Below are 20,571 nucleotides of genomic sequence, written 5' to 3' on the forward strand. Positions count from 1 at the left end.
TCAACCAGGGCCTTGCTGGTAATTTTGACAGCTTCCTTCAACCATATTTCTCGGTCATTAAATTTCTAGGTATAGGTATTTAAATAATCAATGTTTTTATCCTAGAGTACATAATTATTAAGAGACTGTGCAAAAGAGCTCCCATTGCAGTTTGTTACCTCTAAAACATAACAGTTTCCTGAAACTGACTTAGAGTGATGAGATTGTATGAGATCATCCGATCCAACCTTCTGCAGTGGCTATCTGAAGCAAGAAAGCCCAGTTAAAATGTGTCCAGCAGGAGCCTTCTAGAATTTCATAATTTAACCTTAATCTTCCCAGTTCCAACACATTTCATTCTAATTCTTCAGTTGAGTCTGAAAACACCTGGCCAGCTGCCACCTTAAAACACAAAGGTAATTATTAACTTAATCCCTTTGCATTTCTTTTTCTATCCTGGATTGATAATGATGAATAAGAACTATTTCCTTTTGTGGGTTGAAGTATAAAAGCACCTTTTCTCTGATTGCATGGTGGCTCAGAGAAAAGGAAAACCATGTTCCCTGCCTCTAGGGCTAACCGTCATGGTCATAAATTAATATTTATTAACCATCTACTGCTTACATTACACTGTGTGAGGCAAAACAGCTATTAGTCCCATTCATTACTGTACATTTAAAAAAATTCTTTCAATTTATTAAAATTGTATCCCGGTTGATTAGATTGCTTCAGGCCATAACTACAAAATTGAAAATATTCAATTAGGATACATATAACAAAGCAACAGCAGTTAAAACATGGTACATTAAAAATATCAGCTTGACAGCCACTATTCTCAAAATCTAGAAGGGGCAGATTTGTAAGATGTCCTGAAGGTCAAAGGACTGGGTCAGACCAAGAAAGACAGTGACCTCTTTACAAAGAGGAAATCTTTTCCCAGCTTTCTATAGATGCTATTTGGGGCTCAAGATTTGTGGTGACTTACCTTCTAGAGCTTTTCTCAGTTATTTCTTAATTTTAAATTATGAAGATGGTATAAACCTTTATTCTTATTCCAGTTAGAAGTTAATAACCTTTCAAATAAATATACTCATTCAAGAACTCTTCTTCCTATAACCACCACTACCCCCACGCCACCCCCACCATCCTCTAAGTAATTTTGTATGGGATGTTTGTATAAACAAGGCAATAAACTATGTACAAAGAAAACAGTCATTTATCTTTATGGAAATGACATGAAAGTTAAGGCCAAAGTTACTCATGGTTAAGGACCACTAATGGGTAAAGTGATATTCCACAAAAATCAGTTTGAAGAGAAGAGTTAGGAGGGGGTTTGCCTATCTGCATCTTTACAAATAAAAGAAGAAATCACATGTGGGCTTGTAAATATGTCACTAGATCTAACATATTGAACTGTTGAAAAATACTATAGAGAAAGAGACAAATTCAAAGTAGCTTTGATTAGATTTTTAAAGATCAAAATGGTGAAAATTAATAGGTACATTTAATAGGGTGAAATCTAATAGGAACAAATATAGAAAGATATACCATGAGGGAAATAAAAGTGAACTAAGAATACAAATGCAATATAGGAAAAGAACTGATTAGGTCTCCGTAAGATAGAGAAAAAATTGGGCTCATATTTGAAAATGAAGCTCATATTGACAAATCAATAATAGAGTGTCATTAAGTTCAGTTCAGTTCAGTCGCTCAGTCGTGTCCGACTCTTTGCGACCCCATGAATCACAGCACGCCAGGCCTCCCTGTCCATCACCAACTCCCGGAGTTCACTCAAACTCATGTCCATCAAGTCGGTGATGCCATCCAGCCATCTCTTCTCTGTCGTCCCCGTCTCCTCCTACCCCCAATCCTTCCTAGTATCAGACTCTTTTCCAGTGAGTCAACTCGTTGCATGAGGTGGCCAAAGTTTTGGAGTTTCAGTTTTAGCATCAGTCCTTCCAATGAACACCCAGGATTGATCTCCTTTAGAATGGACTGGTTGGATCTCCTTGCAGTCCAAGGGACTCTCAAGAGTCTTCTCCAGCACCACAGTTCAAAAGCATCAATTCTTCAGCGATTAGCTTTCTTCACATTCCAACTCTCACATCCATACATGACCACTGGAAAAGCTATAGCCTTGACTAGACGGACCTTTGTTGGCAAAATAATATCTCTGCTTTTTAATATGCTTTCTAGGTTGGTCATAACTTTCCTTCCAAGGAGTAAGCGTCTTTTAATTTCCTGGCTGCAATCAGCATCTGCAGTGATTTTGGAGCCCCCCAAAATAAAGTCTGACACTGTTTCCACTGTTTCCCCATCTATTTCCCATGAAGTGATGGGACCAGATGCCATGATCTTCGTTTTCTGAATGTTGAGCTTCAAGCCAAACTTTTCACTCTGCTCTTTCACTTTCATCAAGAGGCTTCTGAGTTCCTCTTCACATTCTGCCATAAGGGTGGTGTCATCTGCATATCTGAGGTTATTGATATTTCTCCCAGCAATCTTGATTCCAGCTTGTGCTTCTTCCAGCCCAGCGTTCCTCATGATGTACTCTGCATAGAAGTTAAATAAGCAGGGTGACAATATACAACCTTGACGTACTCCTAGGAGATAAACTAATATAAATTTAGGATATTTTGATGTTTGTCATCCTGTCATAGGTTCAGATGTGTAAAAATCATTCTGTGTTAAACCCAAACAGCATGACTCTGAAACAGTTCCTGAGAACTACCTAGAGATTCTTTAAAACAAAGACTCCAGCACCCAACACTGCAAATATGATATAGTAAGCTCTTGAGAAGGAATCTCAAGAATCTGTATTTTAAACAATTTTGAAACATAATTTATATGCAGGTTTGTCTCTGGACAAGGCTTTGAAAAACATTATTCTAGAGGGTGATCAATTCTTTTTTAGTCACTGTTTGTAGTTCAGGTATCTACGCTTGGTATGTGGTGCTGCTGTAACTTGCAGTTGAGTGATCTGCTTACTGGGCTTTGTACAGACCTGAGAATTAAGATAGCTATAACACATTCATGCAGGCAATCCACTTCTGCTTTTTATTTCTTTTAAAACAACTCTTCATTAAAACAATTGCTAAAAAAAATACACAGTATGGACAGAATTTCCTCTGTCCTCTAAGCTTCTTGAAAGCAGAAACTGTTTTTGTTCACCCTGGTGGCCTTAGTACTTAGCACACTGGAGTTCCATTATATTTTGTCTCTATGTTAGGCACAATGCTATTGATGTTTAATGTTTTAAGATATGCCATATGATATATAACATATCTGTGCCTAAAGAAATATAAATCTTTACTGGAGTAACAGAGGTTCGCACTTATAAGTGAATAAGTGTTAGTCACTCAGCTGTGTTTGACTCTTTGTGACCCCATGGACTGTAGCCTTCTAGGCTCCTCTGTCCATGGAATTCTCCAGGCAAGAATACTGGAGTGGGTTGCATTCCCTTCTCCAGGGGATCTTCCCAACGCAGGGGTCAAACCCAGGTCTCCTGCATTGCAGGAAGATTCTTTATTGTCTGAGCCAGCAGGGAAGCCCTTCCGCTTATATTTAAGCTTTATCACTATGAACAGAAAAATTTTCTCACTTATTCTTATGTGCCACATTCACCTATTTCTCTTGCTCTGGCTGAGGACTTCAGCGTCATTTCATATTATCTTAACAACTGATTACAACTTGTCATAGAAAAGGTATTGATTGCCTTTTTAAGTCTAGTGTGTCCCACTAGACTCCCTGAATTTTACTCTCAGTACATTCAAGTCTAAATCTGCCCTCACTCAAGAAAAACTGCTTTTCTTGTCCTACCAAACTTAACAGGCAGGCTTGGCCCAGGCTGATACTCCCTCGCAACCCTACCCTGCCAAACCCAGCAGGAGTGCAGTGCATATAGGGGACACATTTTGGCACTGGTGGTCAGGGAATTTGCATTTCGGGGCCCCACGGGACTGAAACAATCAGAGAGACAAGTCTTGGCAGGCTGACTCACCCAGGGCACTTCACAGACAGTAGACTAAAACGCAACCCCAGTGTTCCTGTGACCAGTCCTTCAAGACTGGAAGAGGTAGTTATTTCATGTTATACATAGAAACAAACACAGAGAGTCAAGAAAAATGAAGTAGCAGGGGACTGTGTTCCAAAGGAATGAATAAGACAAAATCCCGGGGAAATGAAACAAAAGCTTAGTGAAACAGAGATAACTGATTTACCTCATAAAGGGTTCAAAGTAATGGTCTTAAGATAACTTCCCAATCTCAGGAGAAGAATGGTGGTCACAGAACTTCAATAAAGAGACAGAAAGTATAAGGAAGTACCAAACAGAAGTCATAGAGCTGAAGAATATAATAACTGAACTGAAAAATACACTAGAGGGCTCAACAGAAGACTAGATGAAATTGGAGAAAGGATTAAAGATCTGAAAGACAGGGCAGTGGAACTCATCCAGAGCACCAAGAAGAAAAAGGATTTATTAAAATGAAGATAGCTTAAGGGATCTCAAGCTATATACGTCAAGCAGAATAATATTTGTATTACAGGATCTCAGGAAGAGAAGAGAGAGAAAAGGGACAGAAAAGCTATTTGAAGAAATAATGGCTACAAACTTCCTTAACCTGGAGAAGGAAACAGATATTCAGATCAGATTCAGAAAGCTCACAGAGTACCAAATAAGTTGAACACAAAGAGATCCTCACCAAGACATATTACAGTTAAAATGCCAAAAGTTAAAAGAGAGTATCCTAAAACCAGCAAGAAAAAACAACTTGTTATATACAAGGGAACCCCTATAAGACCAGTGGCAGAGTTTTCAGCAGAGACTTTGCATACCAGAAGAGAGTGACATGATATATTCAAACTGCTGAAAGCAAAAAACTTCCAACCAAGAATACTCTACTTATCAAGGTTATCATTGAGAACTGAAGGAGAAATAAAAGAGTCCTCCAGTTAAGCAAAAACTAAAGGAAGTCACCAGCACTAAACTGGTCTTACAAGAAATATTAAAGGAACTTCCTTGAGCTGAAAAGAAAGGGCACTAGTTAGTAACAAGAAAACACATGAAAGGAAAAAAATCTCACTAGTAAAAGTAAGTGTACAGTAAAGGTAGTGAACTAATCACTTCTAGAATATGAAGGTTAAAAGACAAAAGTATATTGTCACCTTGCTTATTTAACTTATATGAAACATTAAGTAGAATAATATTTGTATTACAGGATCTCAGAAAGAGAAGAGAGAGAAAAGGGACAGAAAAGCTATATAAAGAAATAATGGCTATAAACGTCCCTAACCTGGAGAAGGAAACAGATATTCAGATCAGATTCTTAAAACCGAGTACATCATATGAAATGCAGGGTTGGGTGAAGCACAAGCTGGAATCAAGAATGATGGGAGAAATATCAATAACCTCAGATGTTCAGATGACACCACCTTAGGGCAGAAAGTAAAAAGGAACTAAAGAGCTTCTTGATGAAACTGAAAGAAGAGAGTGAAAAAGCTGGCTTAAAACTCAACATTCAAAAAACTAAGATCATGGTATGTGGTCCCATCACCACATGGCAAATAGATGGAGAAACAATGAAAACAGTGAAAGACTTTATTTTCTTGGGCTCAAAAATCACTGCAGATGGTGACTGCAGCCATGAAGTTAAAACATGCTTGCTCCTTGGAAGAAAAGCTATGACCAACCTGCACAGCATATTAAAAAGCAGAGACATTACTTTGCTGACAAAAGTCTGTCTAGTCAAAGCTATGGCTTTTCCAGTAGTCATGTTTGGATATGAGAGTTGGACCATAAAGAAAGCTGAGTACCAAAGAACTGATGCTTTTGAACTGTGGTGTTGGAGAAGATTCTTGAGAGTCCCTTGGACAGCAAAGAGATCCAACCAGTCCATCCTAAAGTAAATCAGTCCTGAATATACATTGGAAGGACTGATGTCGAAGTTGAAACTCCAATCCTTTGGCCACCTGATGCAAAGAACTGACTCATTTGAAAAGACCCTGATACTGGGAAAGATTGAAGGCAGGAGGAAAAGGGGATGACAGAGGATGAGACGGTTGAATGGATCCCCAACTCAATGTATATGAGTTTGATCAAACTCTGGGAGTTGGTGATGGACAGGAAAGCCTGACGTGCTGCAGTCCATGCGGTTGCAAAGAGTCAGACATGACTGAGTGACTGAAATGAACTGAAAAGACAAAAATAGTAAAAATAATAATAATAACCATAATTACAATTGTTAAAGGATCCACAAAATAAAAAAAGATGCAAAATATGACATCAAAAAGTTGTAATATGGGGTGGAGGGAGTAAAAATGTAGTTTTGGAATATATTCACATGTAACAACTTCAACTTAAAGTTATATATATATATATATATGTACATTATATATATATCTTTTGGTAATCATAAAGCAAAAACCTATAGAAGATACAAAAAAAAAGATAATGATAATGGGATCTAAACATAACACTAAAGAAAATCATCAAATCACAAGGAAGGAGAACAAGAGAAGAAGAAAGGCACACAGAGGAACTGTAAAACAACCCAAAACAATGAACAAAATGGTAACAAACATATAACTATCTACAGTTACTTTATGTAAATAGCAATAAGTATACACCTATCTATAATTATTTTAAAGGTAAACAGACTAAATTCTCAAAAGACATAGAATCAGTCAGTTCAGTCGCTCAGTCATGTCCGACTCTTTGTGACCCCATGTACTGCAGCACACCAGGCTTCCCTGTCCCCAACTCTCAGAGCCTACTCAAACTCACATCCATTGCATCAGTCATACCATCCAATGATCTCATCTTCTGTCCTCCCCTTATCCTCCTGCCTTCAATCTGTCCCAGCATCAGGGTCTTTTCCAATGAGTTGGTTCTTCTTATCAGGTGGCCAAAGGATTGGAGTTTCAGCTTCAGCATCAGTCCTTCCAATGTATATTCAGGACTGATTTCCTTTAGAATGGACTAGTTGGATCTCCTTGCAGTCCAAGGGATTCTCAAGAGTCTTCTCCAACACCACAGTTCAGAAGCATCAGTTCTTCAGTGCTCAGCTTTCTTTTTCTTTTATTTATTTGTTTATTTTAATTGGAGGCTAATTACTTTACAATATTGTGGTGGTTTTTGCCATACATTCACATGAATCAGCCACGGGTATACATGTGTTCCCCATCCCAAAGCCCCTACCACCTCCCTCCCCATCCCATCCCTCAGGGTCATCCCAGGGCACCAGCCCTGAGCACCCTGTCTCATGCATCGAACCTGGACCAGCGATCTATTTCACATATGAAAATATACATGTTTCAATGTTATTCTCTCAAATCATCCCACCCTCACCTTCTCCCACAGAGTCCAAAAGATTGTTCTTTACATCTGTGTCTATTTTGCTGTCTCGCATATACAGTCATCGTCACCATCTTTCTAAATTCCATATACATGCATTAATATACTGTATTGGTGTTTTTCTTTCTGACTTACTTCACTCTGTATAATAGGCTCCAGGTTCATCCACCTCATTAGAACTGATTCAAATGCATTCTTTTTAATAGCTGAGTAATATTCCATTGTGTATATGTACCACAGCTTTCTTATCCATTCATCTGCCAATGGATATTTAGGTTGTTTCCATGTCCTGGCTATTGTAAACAGTGCTGTGATGAACATTGGGGTACATGTGTCTCTTTCAGTTCTGGTTTCCTCTGTGTGTATGCCCAGCAGTGGGATTTCTGGGTCATATGGCAGTTCTATTTCTAGTTTTTTTTTTTTAATTTATTTTATTGGAGGCAAATTACCTTACATTAATATATTGGTTGGTTTTGCCATACATTGACATGAATCTGCCCCGGGTGTACACGTGTTCCCTTTCTTAAACCCCCCTCCCACCTCCCCATATCCTCCCTCCATGTCATCCCCGTGAACCAGCCCCAAGCATCCTGTATCATGCGTCAAAACTGGACTGGTCACTTATGATAATATACATGTTACAATGCCGTTCTCCCCAATCATCCCACCTTCACCCTCTCCCACAGAGTTCCAAAGACTGTTCTATATGCCTATGTCTCTTTTGCAGTCTCGTATACAGGGTTCAGGTTACCATCTTTCTAAATTCCATATATATGCGTTAGTATACTGTATTGGTGTTTTTCTTTCTGGCTTACTTCACTCTGTATAATTGGCTCCAGTTTCATCCACCTCATTAAAACTGATTCAAATGCATTCTTTTTGATGGCTGAAAAATACTCCATTGTGTATATGTACCAAAGCTTTCTTATCCATTCATCTGCAGATGGACATCTAGCTTGCTTCCATGTCCTGGCTATTATAAACAGTGCTGCAATGAACATTGGAGTACATGTGTCTCTTTCAATTCTGGTTTCCTTGGTGTGTATGCCCAGGAGTGCGATTGCTGGATCATATGGCAGTTCTATTTCCAGGTTTTTGAGGAATCTCCACACTGTTCTCCATAGTGGCTGTACTAGTTTGCATTCCCATCAACAGTGTAAGAGGGTTCCCTTCTCTCCACACCCTCTCCAGCATTTATTGCATGTAGACTTTAGGATAGCAGCCATTCTGACTGGTGTGAAATGGTACCTCATTGTGGTTTTGATTTGCATTTCTCTGATTATGAGGGATGTTGAGCATTTTTTCATGTGTTTGTTAGCCATCTTTATGTCTTCTTTGGAGAAATGTCTGTTTAGTTCTTTGGCCCATTTTTTGATTGGGTCACTTAGTTTTCTGGAATTGAGCTGCAGGATCTGCTTGTATATTTTGGAGATTAATCCTTTATCAGTTGCTTCATTTGCTATTATTTTCTCCCATTCTGAAGGCTGTCTTTTCACCTTGCTTAGAGTTTCCTTTGCTGTGCAGAAGCTTTTGATTTTAATTAGGTCCCATTTGCTTATTTTTGCTTTTATTTCCAATATTCTGGGAGGTGGGTCTTGGAGGATCCTGCTGTGATTTATGTCAGAGAGTGTTTTGCCTACGTTCTCCTCTAGGAGTTTTATAGTATCTGGTCTTACATTTAGCTCTCTAATCCATTTTGAGTTTATTTTGGTGTATGGTGTTAGGAAGTGTTCTAGTTTCATTCTTTTACAAGTGGCTGACCAGTTTTCCCAGCACCACTTGTTAAAGAGACTGTCTTTTGTCCATTTTATATTCTTGCCTCCTTTGTCAAAGATAAGGTGTCCATAGGTGTGTGGATTTATCTCTGGGCTTTCTATTTTGTTCCATTGATCTATATTTCTGTCTTTATGCCAGTACCATACTGTCTTGATGACTGTGGCTTTGTAGTAGAGCCTGAAGTTTGGCAGGTTAATTCCTCCAGTTCCATTCTTCTTCTTCGAAGATTGCTTTGGCTATTCGAGGTTTTTTGTATTTCCATACAAATTGTGAGATTATTTGTTCTAGTTCTGTGAAAAATATCATTGGTAGCTTGATAGGGATTGCATTGAATGTATAAATTACTTTGGGTAGTATACTCATTTTCACAATATTTATTCTTCCAATCCACGAACACGGTATATTTCTCCATCTATTAGTGTCCTCTTTGATTACTTTCACTAGTGTTTTATAGTTTTCTAAGTACAAGTCTTTTGTTTCCTTAGGTAGATATATTCCTAAGTATTTAATTCTTTTCGTTGCAACAGTGAATGGAATAGTTTCCTTAATTTCTCTATTTTCTCATTATTAGTGTATAGGAATGCAAGGGATTTCTGTGTGTTGATTTTATATCCTGCAACGTTACTGTAATCATTGATTAGCTCTAGTAGTTTTCTGGTAGAGTCTCTAGGGTTTTCTGTGTAGAGGATCATGTCATCAGCGAACAGTGAAAGTTTTACTTCTTCTTTTCCAAGTTGTATTCCTTTTATGTCTTTTTCTGCTCTGATTGCTGTAGCCAAAACTTCCAGAACTATGTTGAATAGTAGTGGTGAGAGTGGGCACCCTTGTCTTGTTCCTGACTTTAGGGGAAATGCTTTTAGTTTTTCACCATTGAGGATAATGTTTGCTGTGGGTTTGTCATATATAGCTTTTATTATGTTGAGGTATGTCCCTTCTATTCCCACTTTCTGGAGGGTTTTTATCATAAATGGATGTTGAATTTTGTCGAAGGCTTTCTCTGCATCTATTGAGATAATCATATGATTTTTATTTTTCAGTTTGTTAATGTGGTGTATTACGTTGATTGATTTGCGGATATTGAAGAATCCTTGCATTCCTGGGATAAAGCCCACTTGGTCATGATGTATGATCTTCTTAATATGCTGTTGGATTCTGATTGCTAGAATTTTGTTAAGGATTTTTGCATCTATGTTCATCAGTGATATTGGCCTGTAGTTTTCTTTTTTTGTGGGATCTTTACCAGGTTTTGGGATTAGGGTGATGGTGGCCTCATAGAATGAGTTTGGAAGTTTTCCTTCCTCAGCAATTTTCTGGAAGAGTTTGAGTAGAATAGGTGTTAGCTCTTCTCTAAATTTTTGGTAGAATTCAGCTGTGAAGCCGTCTGGACCTGGGCTTTTGTTTGCTGGGAGATTTTTGATTACAGTTTCAATTTCCGTGCTTGTGATGGGTCTGTTCAGATTTTCTATTTCTTCCTGGTTCAGTTTTGGAAAGTTGTATTTTTCTAGGAATTTGTCCATTTCTTCCAGGTTATTCATTTTATTGCCATATAATTCCTGATAGTATTCTCTAATAATCCTTTGTATTTCTGTGTTGTCAGTTGTGATCTCTCCATTTTCATTTCTAATTTTATTGATTTGGTTCTTCTCCCTTTGTTTCTTGATAAGTCTGGCTAGTGGTTTGTCAATTTTATTTACCTTCTCAAAGAACCAGCTTTTGGCTTTGTTGATTTTTGCTATAGTCTCTTTTGTTTCTTTTGCATTTATCTCTGCCCTAATTTTTACAATTTCTTTCCTTCTACTGACCCTGGGGTTTTTCATTTCTTCCTTTTCTAGTTGCTTTAGATGTAGAGTTAGGTTATTTAGTTGACTTTTTTCTTGTTTCTTGAGGTGTGCCTGTATTGCTATGAACTTCCCCCTTAGCACTGCTTTTACAGTGTCCCAGAGGTTTTGGGTTGTGTTTTCATTTTCATTCATTTCTATGCATATTTTGATTTCTCTTTTGATTTCTTCTATGATTTGTTCGTTGTTCAGCAGCGTGTTGTTCAGCCTCCATATGTTGGCATGTTTAATAGTTTTTCTCCCATAATTGAGATCTAATTTACTGCATTGTGGTCAGAAAAGATGCATGGAATGATTTCAACTTTTTTGAATTTACCAAGGCTAGATTTATGGCCCAGGATGTGGTCTATCCTGGAAAAGGTTCCGTGTGCGCTTGAGAAAAAGGTGAAATTCATTGTTTTGGGGTGAAATGTCCTATAGATATCTATTAGGTCTAACTGGTCTATTGTATCATTTAAAGTTTGTGTTTCTTTGTTAATTTTCTGTTTAGTTGATCTATCCATAGATGTAAGTGGGGTATTAAAGTCTCCCACTATTATTGTGTTATTGTTAATTTCCCCTTTCATACTTGTTAGTAATTGTCTTACATATTGCGGTGCTCCTATGTTGGGTGCATAAATATTTATAATTGTTATATCTTCTTCTTGGATTGATCCTTTGATCATTATGTAGTTTCCTTCTTTGTCTCTTCACAGCCTTTGTTTTAAAATCTATTCTATCTGATATGAGTATTGCTACTCCTGCTTTCTTTTGGTCTCTGTTTGCGTGGAATACCTTTTTCTAGCCCTTCACTTTCAGTCTGTATGTGTCCCTCAATTTGAGGTGGATCTCTTGTAGACAACATATATGGGGGTCTTGTTTTTGTATCCATTCAGCCAGCCTTTGTCTTTTGGTTGGGGCATTCAACCCATTTACGTTTAAGGTGATTATTGATAAGTATGATCCCGTTGCCATTTTCTTTATTGTTTTGGGTTTGAGTTTATATACCCTTTCTGTGTTTCCAGTCTAGAGAAGATCCTTTAGTATTTGTTGGAGAGCTGGTTTGGTGATGCTGAATTCTCTCAGCTTTTGCTTGTCTGTAAAGCTTTTGATTTCTCCTTCATATTTGAATGAGATCCTTACTGGGTACAGTAATCTGGGCTGTAGGTTATTTTCTTTCATCACTTTAAGTATGTCTTGCCATTCCCTCCTGGCCTGAAGAGTTTCTGTTGAAAGATCAGATGTTATCCTTATGGGGATCCCCTTGTGTGTTATTTGTTGTTTATCCCTTGCTGCTTTTAATATTTTTTCTTTGTGTTTGATCTTTGTTAATTTGATTAATATGTGCCTTGGGGTATTTCGCCTTGGGTTTATGCTGTTAGGGACTCTCTGTGTTTCTTGGACTTGGGTGATTATTTCCTTCCCCATTTTAGGGAAATTTTCAACTATTATCTCCTCAAGTATTCTCTCATGGTCTTTCTTTTTGTCTTCTTCTTCTGGGACTCCCATGATTCGAATGTTGGGGCGTTTAATATTGTCCCATAGGTCTCTAATATTGTCCTCATTTCTTTTAATTAGTTTTTCTTTTTCCGTCTCTGTTTCATTTATTTCTACAATTCTATCTTATAGCTCGCTTATCCTGTCTTCTGCCTCCGTTATTCTACTGTTCGTTCCCTCGAGAGTGTTTCTGATCTCATCTATTGCATTATTCATTGTATATTGACTCTTTTTTATTTTCTCTAATTCCTTATTGAACATTTCTTCCATCTTCTCAATACTTTTCTCCAGTTTATTTATCTGTAACTCCATTTTGCTTTCCAGATTTTGAATCATTTTCACAATTAAAATTCGATATTCTTTATTGGGTAGGTTCCCTATATCTTCCTCTTTTGTTTGTGTTGGTGGGCATTTATCCTGTTCCTTTACTTGTTGGGTATTTCTCTGCCTCTTCATCTTGCTTATATTGCTGTGTTCGGGGTGGCCTTTCCGTCTTCTGGCAGTTTGTGGAGTTCTCTTTAGTATGTAGTTATCTCGTTTTGGGTGGGGTTGGATGGGTGACTTGTCAAGGTTCCCTGGTTAGGGAAGCTTGAGTCGATGTTCTGGTGGGTGGAGCTGGATTTCTTCTCTCTGGAGTGCAATGAAGTGTCCGGTAATGAGTTTGAGATGTCAGTGGGTTTGGAGTGGCTTTGGGCAGCCTGTATATTGAAGCTCAGTGCTATTCTCCTGTGTTGCTGGATAGCTTGCGTAGTATGTCTTTCACTGAAACTTGTTGACCCTTGGGTGGTGCCTGGTTTCATGTATGTATGGAGGCATTTGATGAGTACCTATCAATTAATGTTCTCTGGAACAGGAGATCTCTGGTGTTCTCAGGATTTGGCCTTAAGCCTCTGCCTCTGGTTTTCAGTCTTATTCTTGCAGTAGGCTCAAGGCTTCTCCCTCTGTTATTTCCAAGGCAGTTCCTTCTGTTGAAAAAGCTCTTCTGTTTTCTGGTCTCCTCAGTGTCTAATTCCCGTCCTGACACCAGGATGCGGTGGTGGATACTTTTTTTTTTTTTCCCCTGGCTCACCTATTCAGTCCTGCTATGGGGAGGGAGGAACAGCTAACAAATATCTCTGGCGTCTGTGGGGAGTGCTCGCGGTGTCTCGGCTACATTGGGAATGCTCCCGCTCGAGGCATGTGTGCTTCCCCTGTTTATGCTGCTTAGGCTTTAGTTTGCTCTGCTGTGAGCTGTCCGCGGCTGGCGCTGGGTTGCATGCACTTCCCAGGTCTGAGCGGCTCAGGTTCAGGTCCTCGGGAACTCGACAAAGGCGCAGACTTGGCTGGGCCTGCGTTTTGTGCCTTCCCCGGTCCTAGCAGCTCAGGTGATCAGGCGTTTGGCGAGCACGGTCACTGTGACTTATTGCCTTCCCGGTCCCTGCCGCTGGGTTTTCTGGGAGTACAACCGGCGCACTTTCTCAGGCGGATATCGACCGGCCCGAACCCAAGAAGTCCTGGCCAGCAAGGAAGCCTGCCTGCAGCTTGACATGGGAAGCCTCTCTGGGGCCGCCGCTGCCCCCGCCCAGCGCTCCGCCGCTCCGCTCAGCGCTGGGTTCTGTGGGTGGGACTAGCAGAGTCCTGGCTTGGGGCTTTTCGCAGCCCTCTCGCCCTTCAGCTGCAACCTCTGCTCTGGTATCTTAAGTTCGAGTCCTCAGTTTGCCCTGGGGCGTTCAAGCCCGGTTCTCCCTCTAAGCACCGCGGGCAGTTCTCCCTCTAAGCGGAGCCGCCGGTTCTCCCTCTAAGCGCACAGCCGTTCTCCCTCTAAGCGCTGCTGCCAGTTCTCCCTCTAAGCGCCGCTGCTGGCGCCTCCCTGCCCAGCCCCCGCCTGCTAGTGGGGGGCGCGGGTGTCTGCGCCGCTTCTCCACTGAGTGTTTCCTCTGGACACTTAGTCTGTGAGTTTTAATTATTTATGTCCTTTGTCTCCCAGTTATGCAGCCCTCTGAGGTTCCACTCGCCAGTGTTTCCAGGTGTTTGGAAACTTCTCTTTTTTTTTTTTTTAAGCCTCCCTTCCAGTGATGGAGCTCCGTCCCTCCCTCTTTTGTCTCTCTTTTTATCTTTTTATCTACTTCCTACCTCCTTTTGTCAACTATGGGCTGCTTTTCTGAGTGCCTGATGTCCTCTGCCGGTATTCAGAAGTTTTTTTGTGGGATTTACTCAGCGTTCAAATGCTCTTTTGTTGATTTTGTGGGGGAGAAAGTGGCCACCCCGTCCTATTCCTCCACCATCTTCCCGTGCTCCTCCTATTTCTCGTTTTTTAAGGAATCTCCACACTGTTCTCCACACTAGTATAGTGGCTATACTAGTTTGCATTCCCACCAACAGTGTAAGAGTGTTCCTTTTTCTCCACACCCACTCCAGCATTTATTGTTTGTACACTTTTTGATAGCAGCCATTCTGATCAGCATGAGATGGTACCTCATTGTGGTTTTGATTTGCATTTCTCTGATAATGAGTGATGTTGAGCATCTTTTCATATGTTTGTTAGTCATCCATAACATCCATGTCTTCTTTGGAGAAATATCTGTTTAGTTCTTTGGCCCATTTTTTGATTGGGTCATTTATTTTTCTGGAATTGAGCTACAGGAGTTGCTTGTATATTTCTGAGATTAATCCTTTGTCAGTTGCTTCATTTGCTATTATTTTCCCCCATTCTGAAGGCTGTCTTTTCACCTTGCTTATAATTTCCTTTGTTGTGCAAAAGCTTTTAAGTTTAATTAGGTCCCATTTGTTTATTTTTGCTTTTATTTCCCTTACTCTGGGAGGTGGGTCATAGAGGATCCTGCTATGATTTACGTCAGAGAGTGTCTTGCCTATGTTTTCCACTAGGAGTTTTATAGTTTCTGGTCTTACATTTAGATCTTTAATCCATTTTGAGTTTATTTTTGGGTACAATGTTAGAAAGTGTTCTAGTTTCTTTCTTTTACAAGTGGTTGGCCAGTTTTCCCAGCACCACTTATTAAAGAGATTGTCTTTTCTCCATTGTATATTCTTGCCTCCTTTGTCAAAGATAAGGTGTCCATAGGTGCATGGATTTATCTCTGGGCTTTCTATTTTGTTCCATTGATCTATATTTCTGTCTTTGTGCCAGTACCATACTGTCTTGTTGACTGTAGCTTTGTAGTATAGTCTGAAGTCCGGCAGGTTGATTCCTCCAGTTCCATTCTTCTTTCTCAAGATTGCCTTGGCTATTTGAGGTTTCTTGTATTTCCATACAAATTGTGAAATTATTTGTTCTAGTTCTCTGAAAAATACTTTTGGGAGCTTGATAGGGATTATATTGAATCTATAGATTGCTGTGGATAGTATACTCATTTTCACTAAATTGATTCTTCCGACCCATGAACATGGTATATTTCTTCATCTATTTGTGTCCTCTTTGATTTCTTTCATCAGTGTTTTATAGTTTCTATATATAGGTCTTTTGTTTCTTTAGGTAGCTTTATTCCTAAGTATTTTATTTTTTCGTTGTAATGGTGAATGGAACTGTTTCCTTAATTTCTCTTTCTGTTTTCTCATTGTTAGTGTATAAGAATGCAAGGGATTTCTGTGTGTTAATTATATATCCTGCAACTTTACTATATTCATTGATTAGCTCTAGTAATTTTCTGGTTGGACCTCTCCACCATGACCCGTCCGTCTTGGGTGGCCCCACACGGCATGGCTTAGTTTCATTGAGTTAGACAGGGCTGTGGTCCATGTGATCAGATCAACTAGTTTTCTGTGATTATGACTTCAGTGTGTCTGCCCTCTGATGCCCCCTCTCAATACCAACCATCTTATTTGGGTTTCTCTTACCTTGGTTGTGGAAAATCTCTTCACAGCTGCTCCAGCAAAGTGCAGCCGCTGTACCTTACCTTGGACGAGGGGTATCTCCTCAAGGCCGCCCCTCCTGACCTTGAACGTGGAGTAGCTCCTCTCGGCCCTCCTGTGCCCATGCAACCACCACCTCTTGGAAGTGGGACAGCTCCTCTCGGCCACCGCCCTGACCTTGGGCGTGGGGTAGCTCCTCTCGGCCATGCTTCTGCGCATGGTCGGTTGCGCCAGAGCCAGCGTCTCTCACGTCTGCGCCATACATCATGAGAAAGGCTGGGCTGGAAGAAGCACAAGCTGGCATCAAGATTGCTGGGAGAAATATCAATAACCTCAGATACGCAGATGACACCACCCTTATGGAAGAAAGTGAAGAGGAACTCAAAAGCCTCTTGATGAAAGTGAAAGAGGAGAGTGAAAAGTTTGGCTTGAAGCTGAACATTCAGAAAACGAAGATCATGGCATCTGGTCCCATCACTTCATGGGAAATAGATGGGGAAACAGTGGAAACAGTGTCAGACTTTATTTTTTTGGGCTCCAAAATCACTGTGGATGCTGATTGCAGCCAGGAAATTAAAAGACGCTTACTCCTTGGAAGGAAAGTTATAATCAACCTAGATAGCATATTAAAAAGCAGAGACATTACTTTGCCAACCAAGGTCCGTCTAATCAAGGCTGTGGTTTTACTCGTGGTCATGTATGGATGTGAGAGTTGGACTGTGAAGAAAGCTGATCGCCAAAGAATTGATGCTTTTGAACTGTGGTGCTGGAGAAGACTCTTGAGAGTCCCTTGGACTGCAAGGAGATCCAACCAGTCCATTCTAAAGGAGATCAATCCTGGGTGTTCATTGGAAGGACTGATGCTAAAGCTGAAACTGCAATACTTTGGCCACCTCATGCGAGGAGTTGACTCACTGGAAAAGACTCTGATGCTGGGAGGGATTGGGGGCGGGAGGAGATGGGAACGACAGAGAATGAGATGGCTGGATGGCATCACCGACTCGATGGAGGTGAGTTTGAGTGAACTCCGGGAGTTGGTGATGGACAGGGAGGCCTGGCGTGCTGTGATTCATGGGGTCGCAAAGAGTCAGACACAACTGAGCGACTGAACTGAACTGAACTGAATTTTCTGGTGGAGTCTTCATGGTTTTCTAAAGGTTTTCTAGAGGATCATGTAATCTGCAAACAGTGAGTTTTATTTCTTCTTTTCCAATCTGGATTCCTTTTATTCTTTTTTCTTCTCTGATTGCTGTGGCTAAAACTTCCAAACTGTTGAATAGCAGTGATGAGAGTGGGCATCCTTGACTTGTTCCTGACTTTAGGGGAAATGCTTTCAATTTTTCACCATTTTGGATAATGTTTTGCTGTGGGTTTATCATATATGGCTTTTATCATGTTGAGGTATGTCCCTTCTGTGCCTGATTTCTGGATTTTTTATCATAAATGGATGTTGAATTTTGTCAAACGCTTTCTCTGCATCTATTGAGATAATTATATGGTTTTTATCTTTCAATTTGTTAATGTGGTGTATCACATTGATTGATTTGCAGCGCTCAGCTTTCTTCATGATCCAACTCTCATATCCATACATGACTACTGGAAAAACCATAACTTTGATTGGAAGGACCTTTGTTAGTAATGTCTCTGCTTTTTAATATGCTGTCTAGGTTGGTCATAGCTTTTCTTCCAAGGAGCAAGCATCTTTTAATATAATGGCTGTAGTCACCATTTGCAGTGATTTTGGAGCCCCCCAAAATAAAATCTCTCACTGTTCCCATTGTTTCCCCAACTATTATCCATGAAGTGATGTGACCAGAGGCCATGATCTTAGTTTTCTGAATATTGAGTTTTAAGCCAATTTTTTCACTCTCCTCTTCGACTTTCATCAAGAGGCTCGTTAGTTCTTCACTTTCTGCCATAAGGGTGGTGTCATCTGCATATCTGAGGTTATTGATATTTCTCCTGGAAATCTTGATTCCAGCTTGTGCTTCATCCAGACCAGCATTTCACATGATGTACTCTGCACATAAGTTAAATAAGCAGGGTGACAATATACAGCCTTGACATACTCCTTTTCCTATTTGGAACCAGTCAGTTGTTCCATGTCCAGTTCTCACTGTTGCTTCTTGACCTGCATACAGATTTCCCAGGAGGCAAGTCAGGTGGCCTGGTATTCCCACCTCTTTAAGAATTTTCCACAGTTTGTTGTGATCCACACACTCAAAGGCTTTGGCATAGTCAATAAAACAAAAGTAGATGTTTTTCTGGAATTCTCTTGCTGTTTTGATGATCCTGTGAATGTTGGCAATCTGATCTCTGGTTCCTCTGCCTTTTCTAAACCCAGCTTGAACATCTGGAAGTTCATGGTTCACATACTGTTGAAGCCTGGCTTGGAGAATTTTGAGCATTACTTTGCTAGTATGTGAGATGAGTGCATTTGTGAGGTAGTTTGAACATTCTTCGGCATTGCCTTTCTTTGGGATTGGAATGAAAACTGACCTTTTCCAGTCCTGTGGCCACTGCTGAGTTTTCTAAATTTGCTGGCATATTGAGTGTAGCATTCTCACAGCATCATCTTTTAGGATCATCTCAAAAGACACAGAATAGCTGAATGGATAAAAATATGCTGTCTAGAGAGATTCGCTTCAGATGTAAGAAAACACACGTGGAAAATGAAGAGATGGAAAGTCATATTTCATGCAAAAGGAAACCAAAAAAGGCTGGAGTAGGTATACTTACATCTGACCAAATAGACTTTAAAACAAAAATTATAATAAAAGACAAAGATGAACACTATATAAATGATAAAAGGGCAATCCAACAAGATGGATATAACATTTGTAAATATTCATGCACCCTGATGCTTTTGAACTGTGGTGCTGGAGAAGACTCTTGAGAGTCCCTTGGACTGCAAGGAGATCCAACCAGTCCATTCTAGAGGAGATCAATCCTGGGTGTTCATTGGAAGGACTGATGTTAAAGCTGAAACTGCAATACTTTGGCCACCTCATGCGACGAGTTGACTCACTGGAAAAGACTCTGATGCTGGGAGGGATTGGGGGCGGGAGGAGATGGGGACAACAGAGAATGAGATGGCTGGATGGCATCACCAGGCCTGGAGTGCTGTGATTCATGGGGTCACAAAGAGTCGGACACGACTGAGTGTCTGAACTGAACTGAACTGAACTGAACATAAAATCACCTAAACATGTAAAGGAAATATTAACAGACCTTAAAAAAAAAAAGATTTACAAAAATATAGTAGTAGTATATGTTGTTGTTATTGTTGTTTAGTCACTAAGCCATGTCTGACTCTTTTGTGACCCCACGGCCTGTAGCCTGTCAGGCCCCCCTGTCTATGGTATTTTCCAGACAAAGTAGGGGACTTCAATACTCCACTTACATCAATAGATAGACATTCCAAACAGAAAATCAATAAGGAAAAATTGGCCTTAAATAAAACATTAGACCAAATGGACTTTATATATAAACACACGTAGAGAGAGAATATTACAAATCATATATGTGATAAGGGATGAATATCCAAAATATATAAAGAATTCATACAACTCAGTAACAAAATATACAATTAAATATTACTCAGTCCTAAAAAAGAATGAAATCTTGCCATTTCCAACAACATGGATGGACCTTGAGGGCATTGCACTGTCAGACAATGAAAGACAAATACTGTATGATTTCACTTACATGTGAAATCTAAAAACACAAAACAGTCAAAATAAGACTCATAGACATGGAGAAAAGACTGGTAGTTGTCAGAAGGAAGTTTAGATGGTGGGCAAAATTGAGGAAGGGTGTCAAGAGATACAAACTTTCAGTCATTAAGAAAAAGTAAGTCAGGATATAACGTACAGTATGCTGACTATAGTCAATAATATTGAATTATATATTTTGTAACTTTGATGGTGACAGGAGGAAACTAGACTTATTATCACTTCGTAATGTATACAGATTGTTATGTTGTACACCTGAAACTAATATAATGTTGTATTTATAATATTATACCTCAATTTTAAAAAAAGAAAGAAAGAGAGAGAAAGGAAACACTGCTTTCAATTTCTTCATGCTGTGATGCTATGGCCATATTTGTATTCTACATTCTGAAGTCCCAGGCCTCATGCTTTTTGTTCTATTGGTTAGCACTCTCTCTGTCACTCTACCCTGCCCCCCACACACACACATACATTGAAACATACAATGTTTGGTTCTGATTAATCCTCTATATCTAACCTTTCTTGTCCACTCTCATTAAACTTCCTCCTACCCAATTATCGACTT

General features: G+C 39.7%; 1 protein-coding gene across 3 annotated transcripts in view; it reads right to left on the bottom strand.

Annotated features, from left to right (window-relative positions):
• The window catches only part of SSPN (sarcospan), a 142,694-nt gene that overhangs the window by 79,199 nt on the left and 42,924 nt on the right, over positions 1-20,571 (bottom strand). For 2 of the 3 annotated variants that reach the window (XM_088837264.1, XM_088837265.1), the window contains exon 2: positions 16,258-16,553. The exons of the other annotated variant lie outside the window; for it this stretch is intronic. In XM_088837264.1, the coding sequence (XP_088693390.1) occupies positions 16,258-16,491 (234 nt within the window). In that variant the 5' untranslated portion in view covers positions 16,492-16,553. The remainder of the gene's footprint in view (positions 1-16,257; positions 16,554-20,571) is intronic. 3 annotated transcript variants of the gene reach the window in all.

The sequence above is a fragment of the Moschus berezovskii genome, chromosome 6, assembly GCF_049115385.1.
Source record: "Moschus berezovskii isolate FMDL1 chromosome 6, NW_MosBer_1.0, whole genome shotgun sequence".
NCBI lineage: Eukaryota > Metazoa > Chordata > Mammalia > Artiodactyla > Moschidae > Moschus > Moschus berezovskii.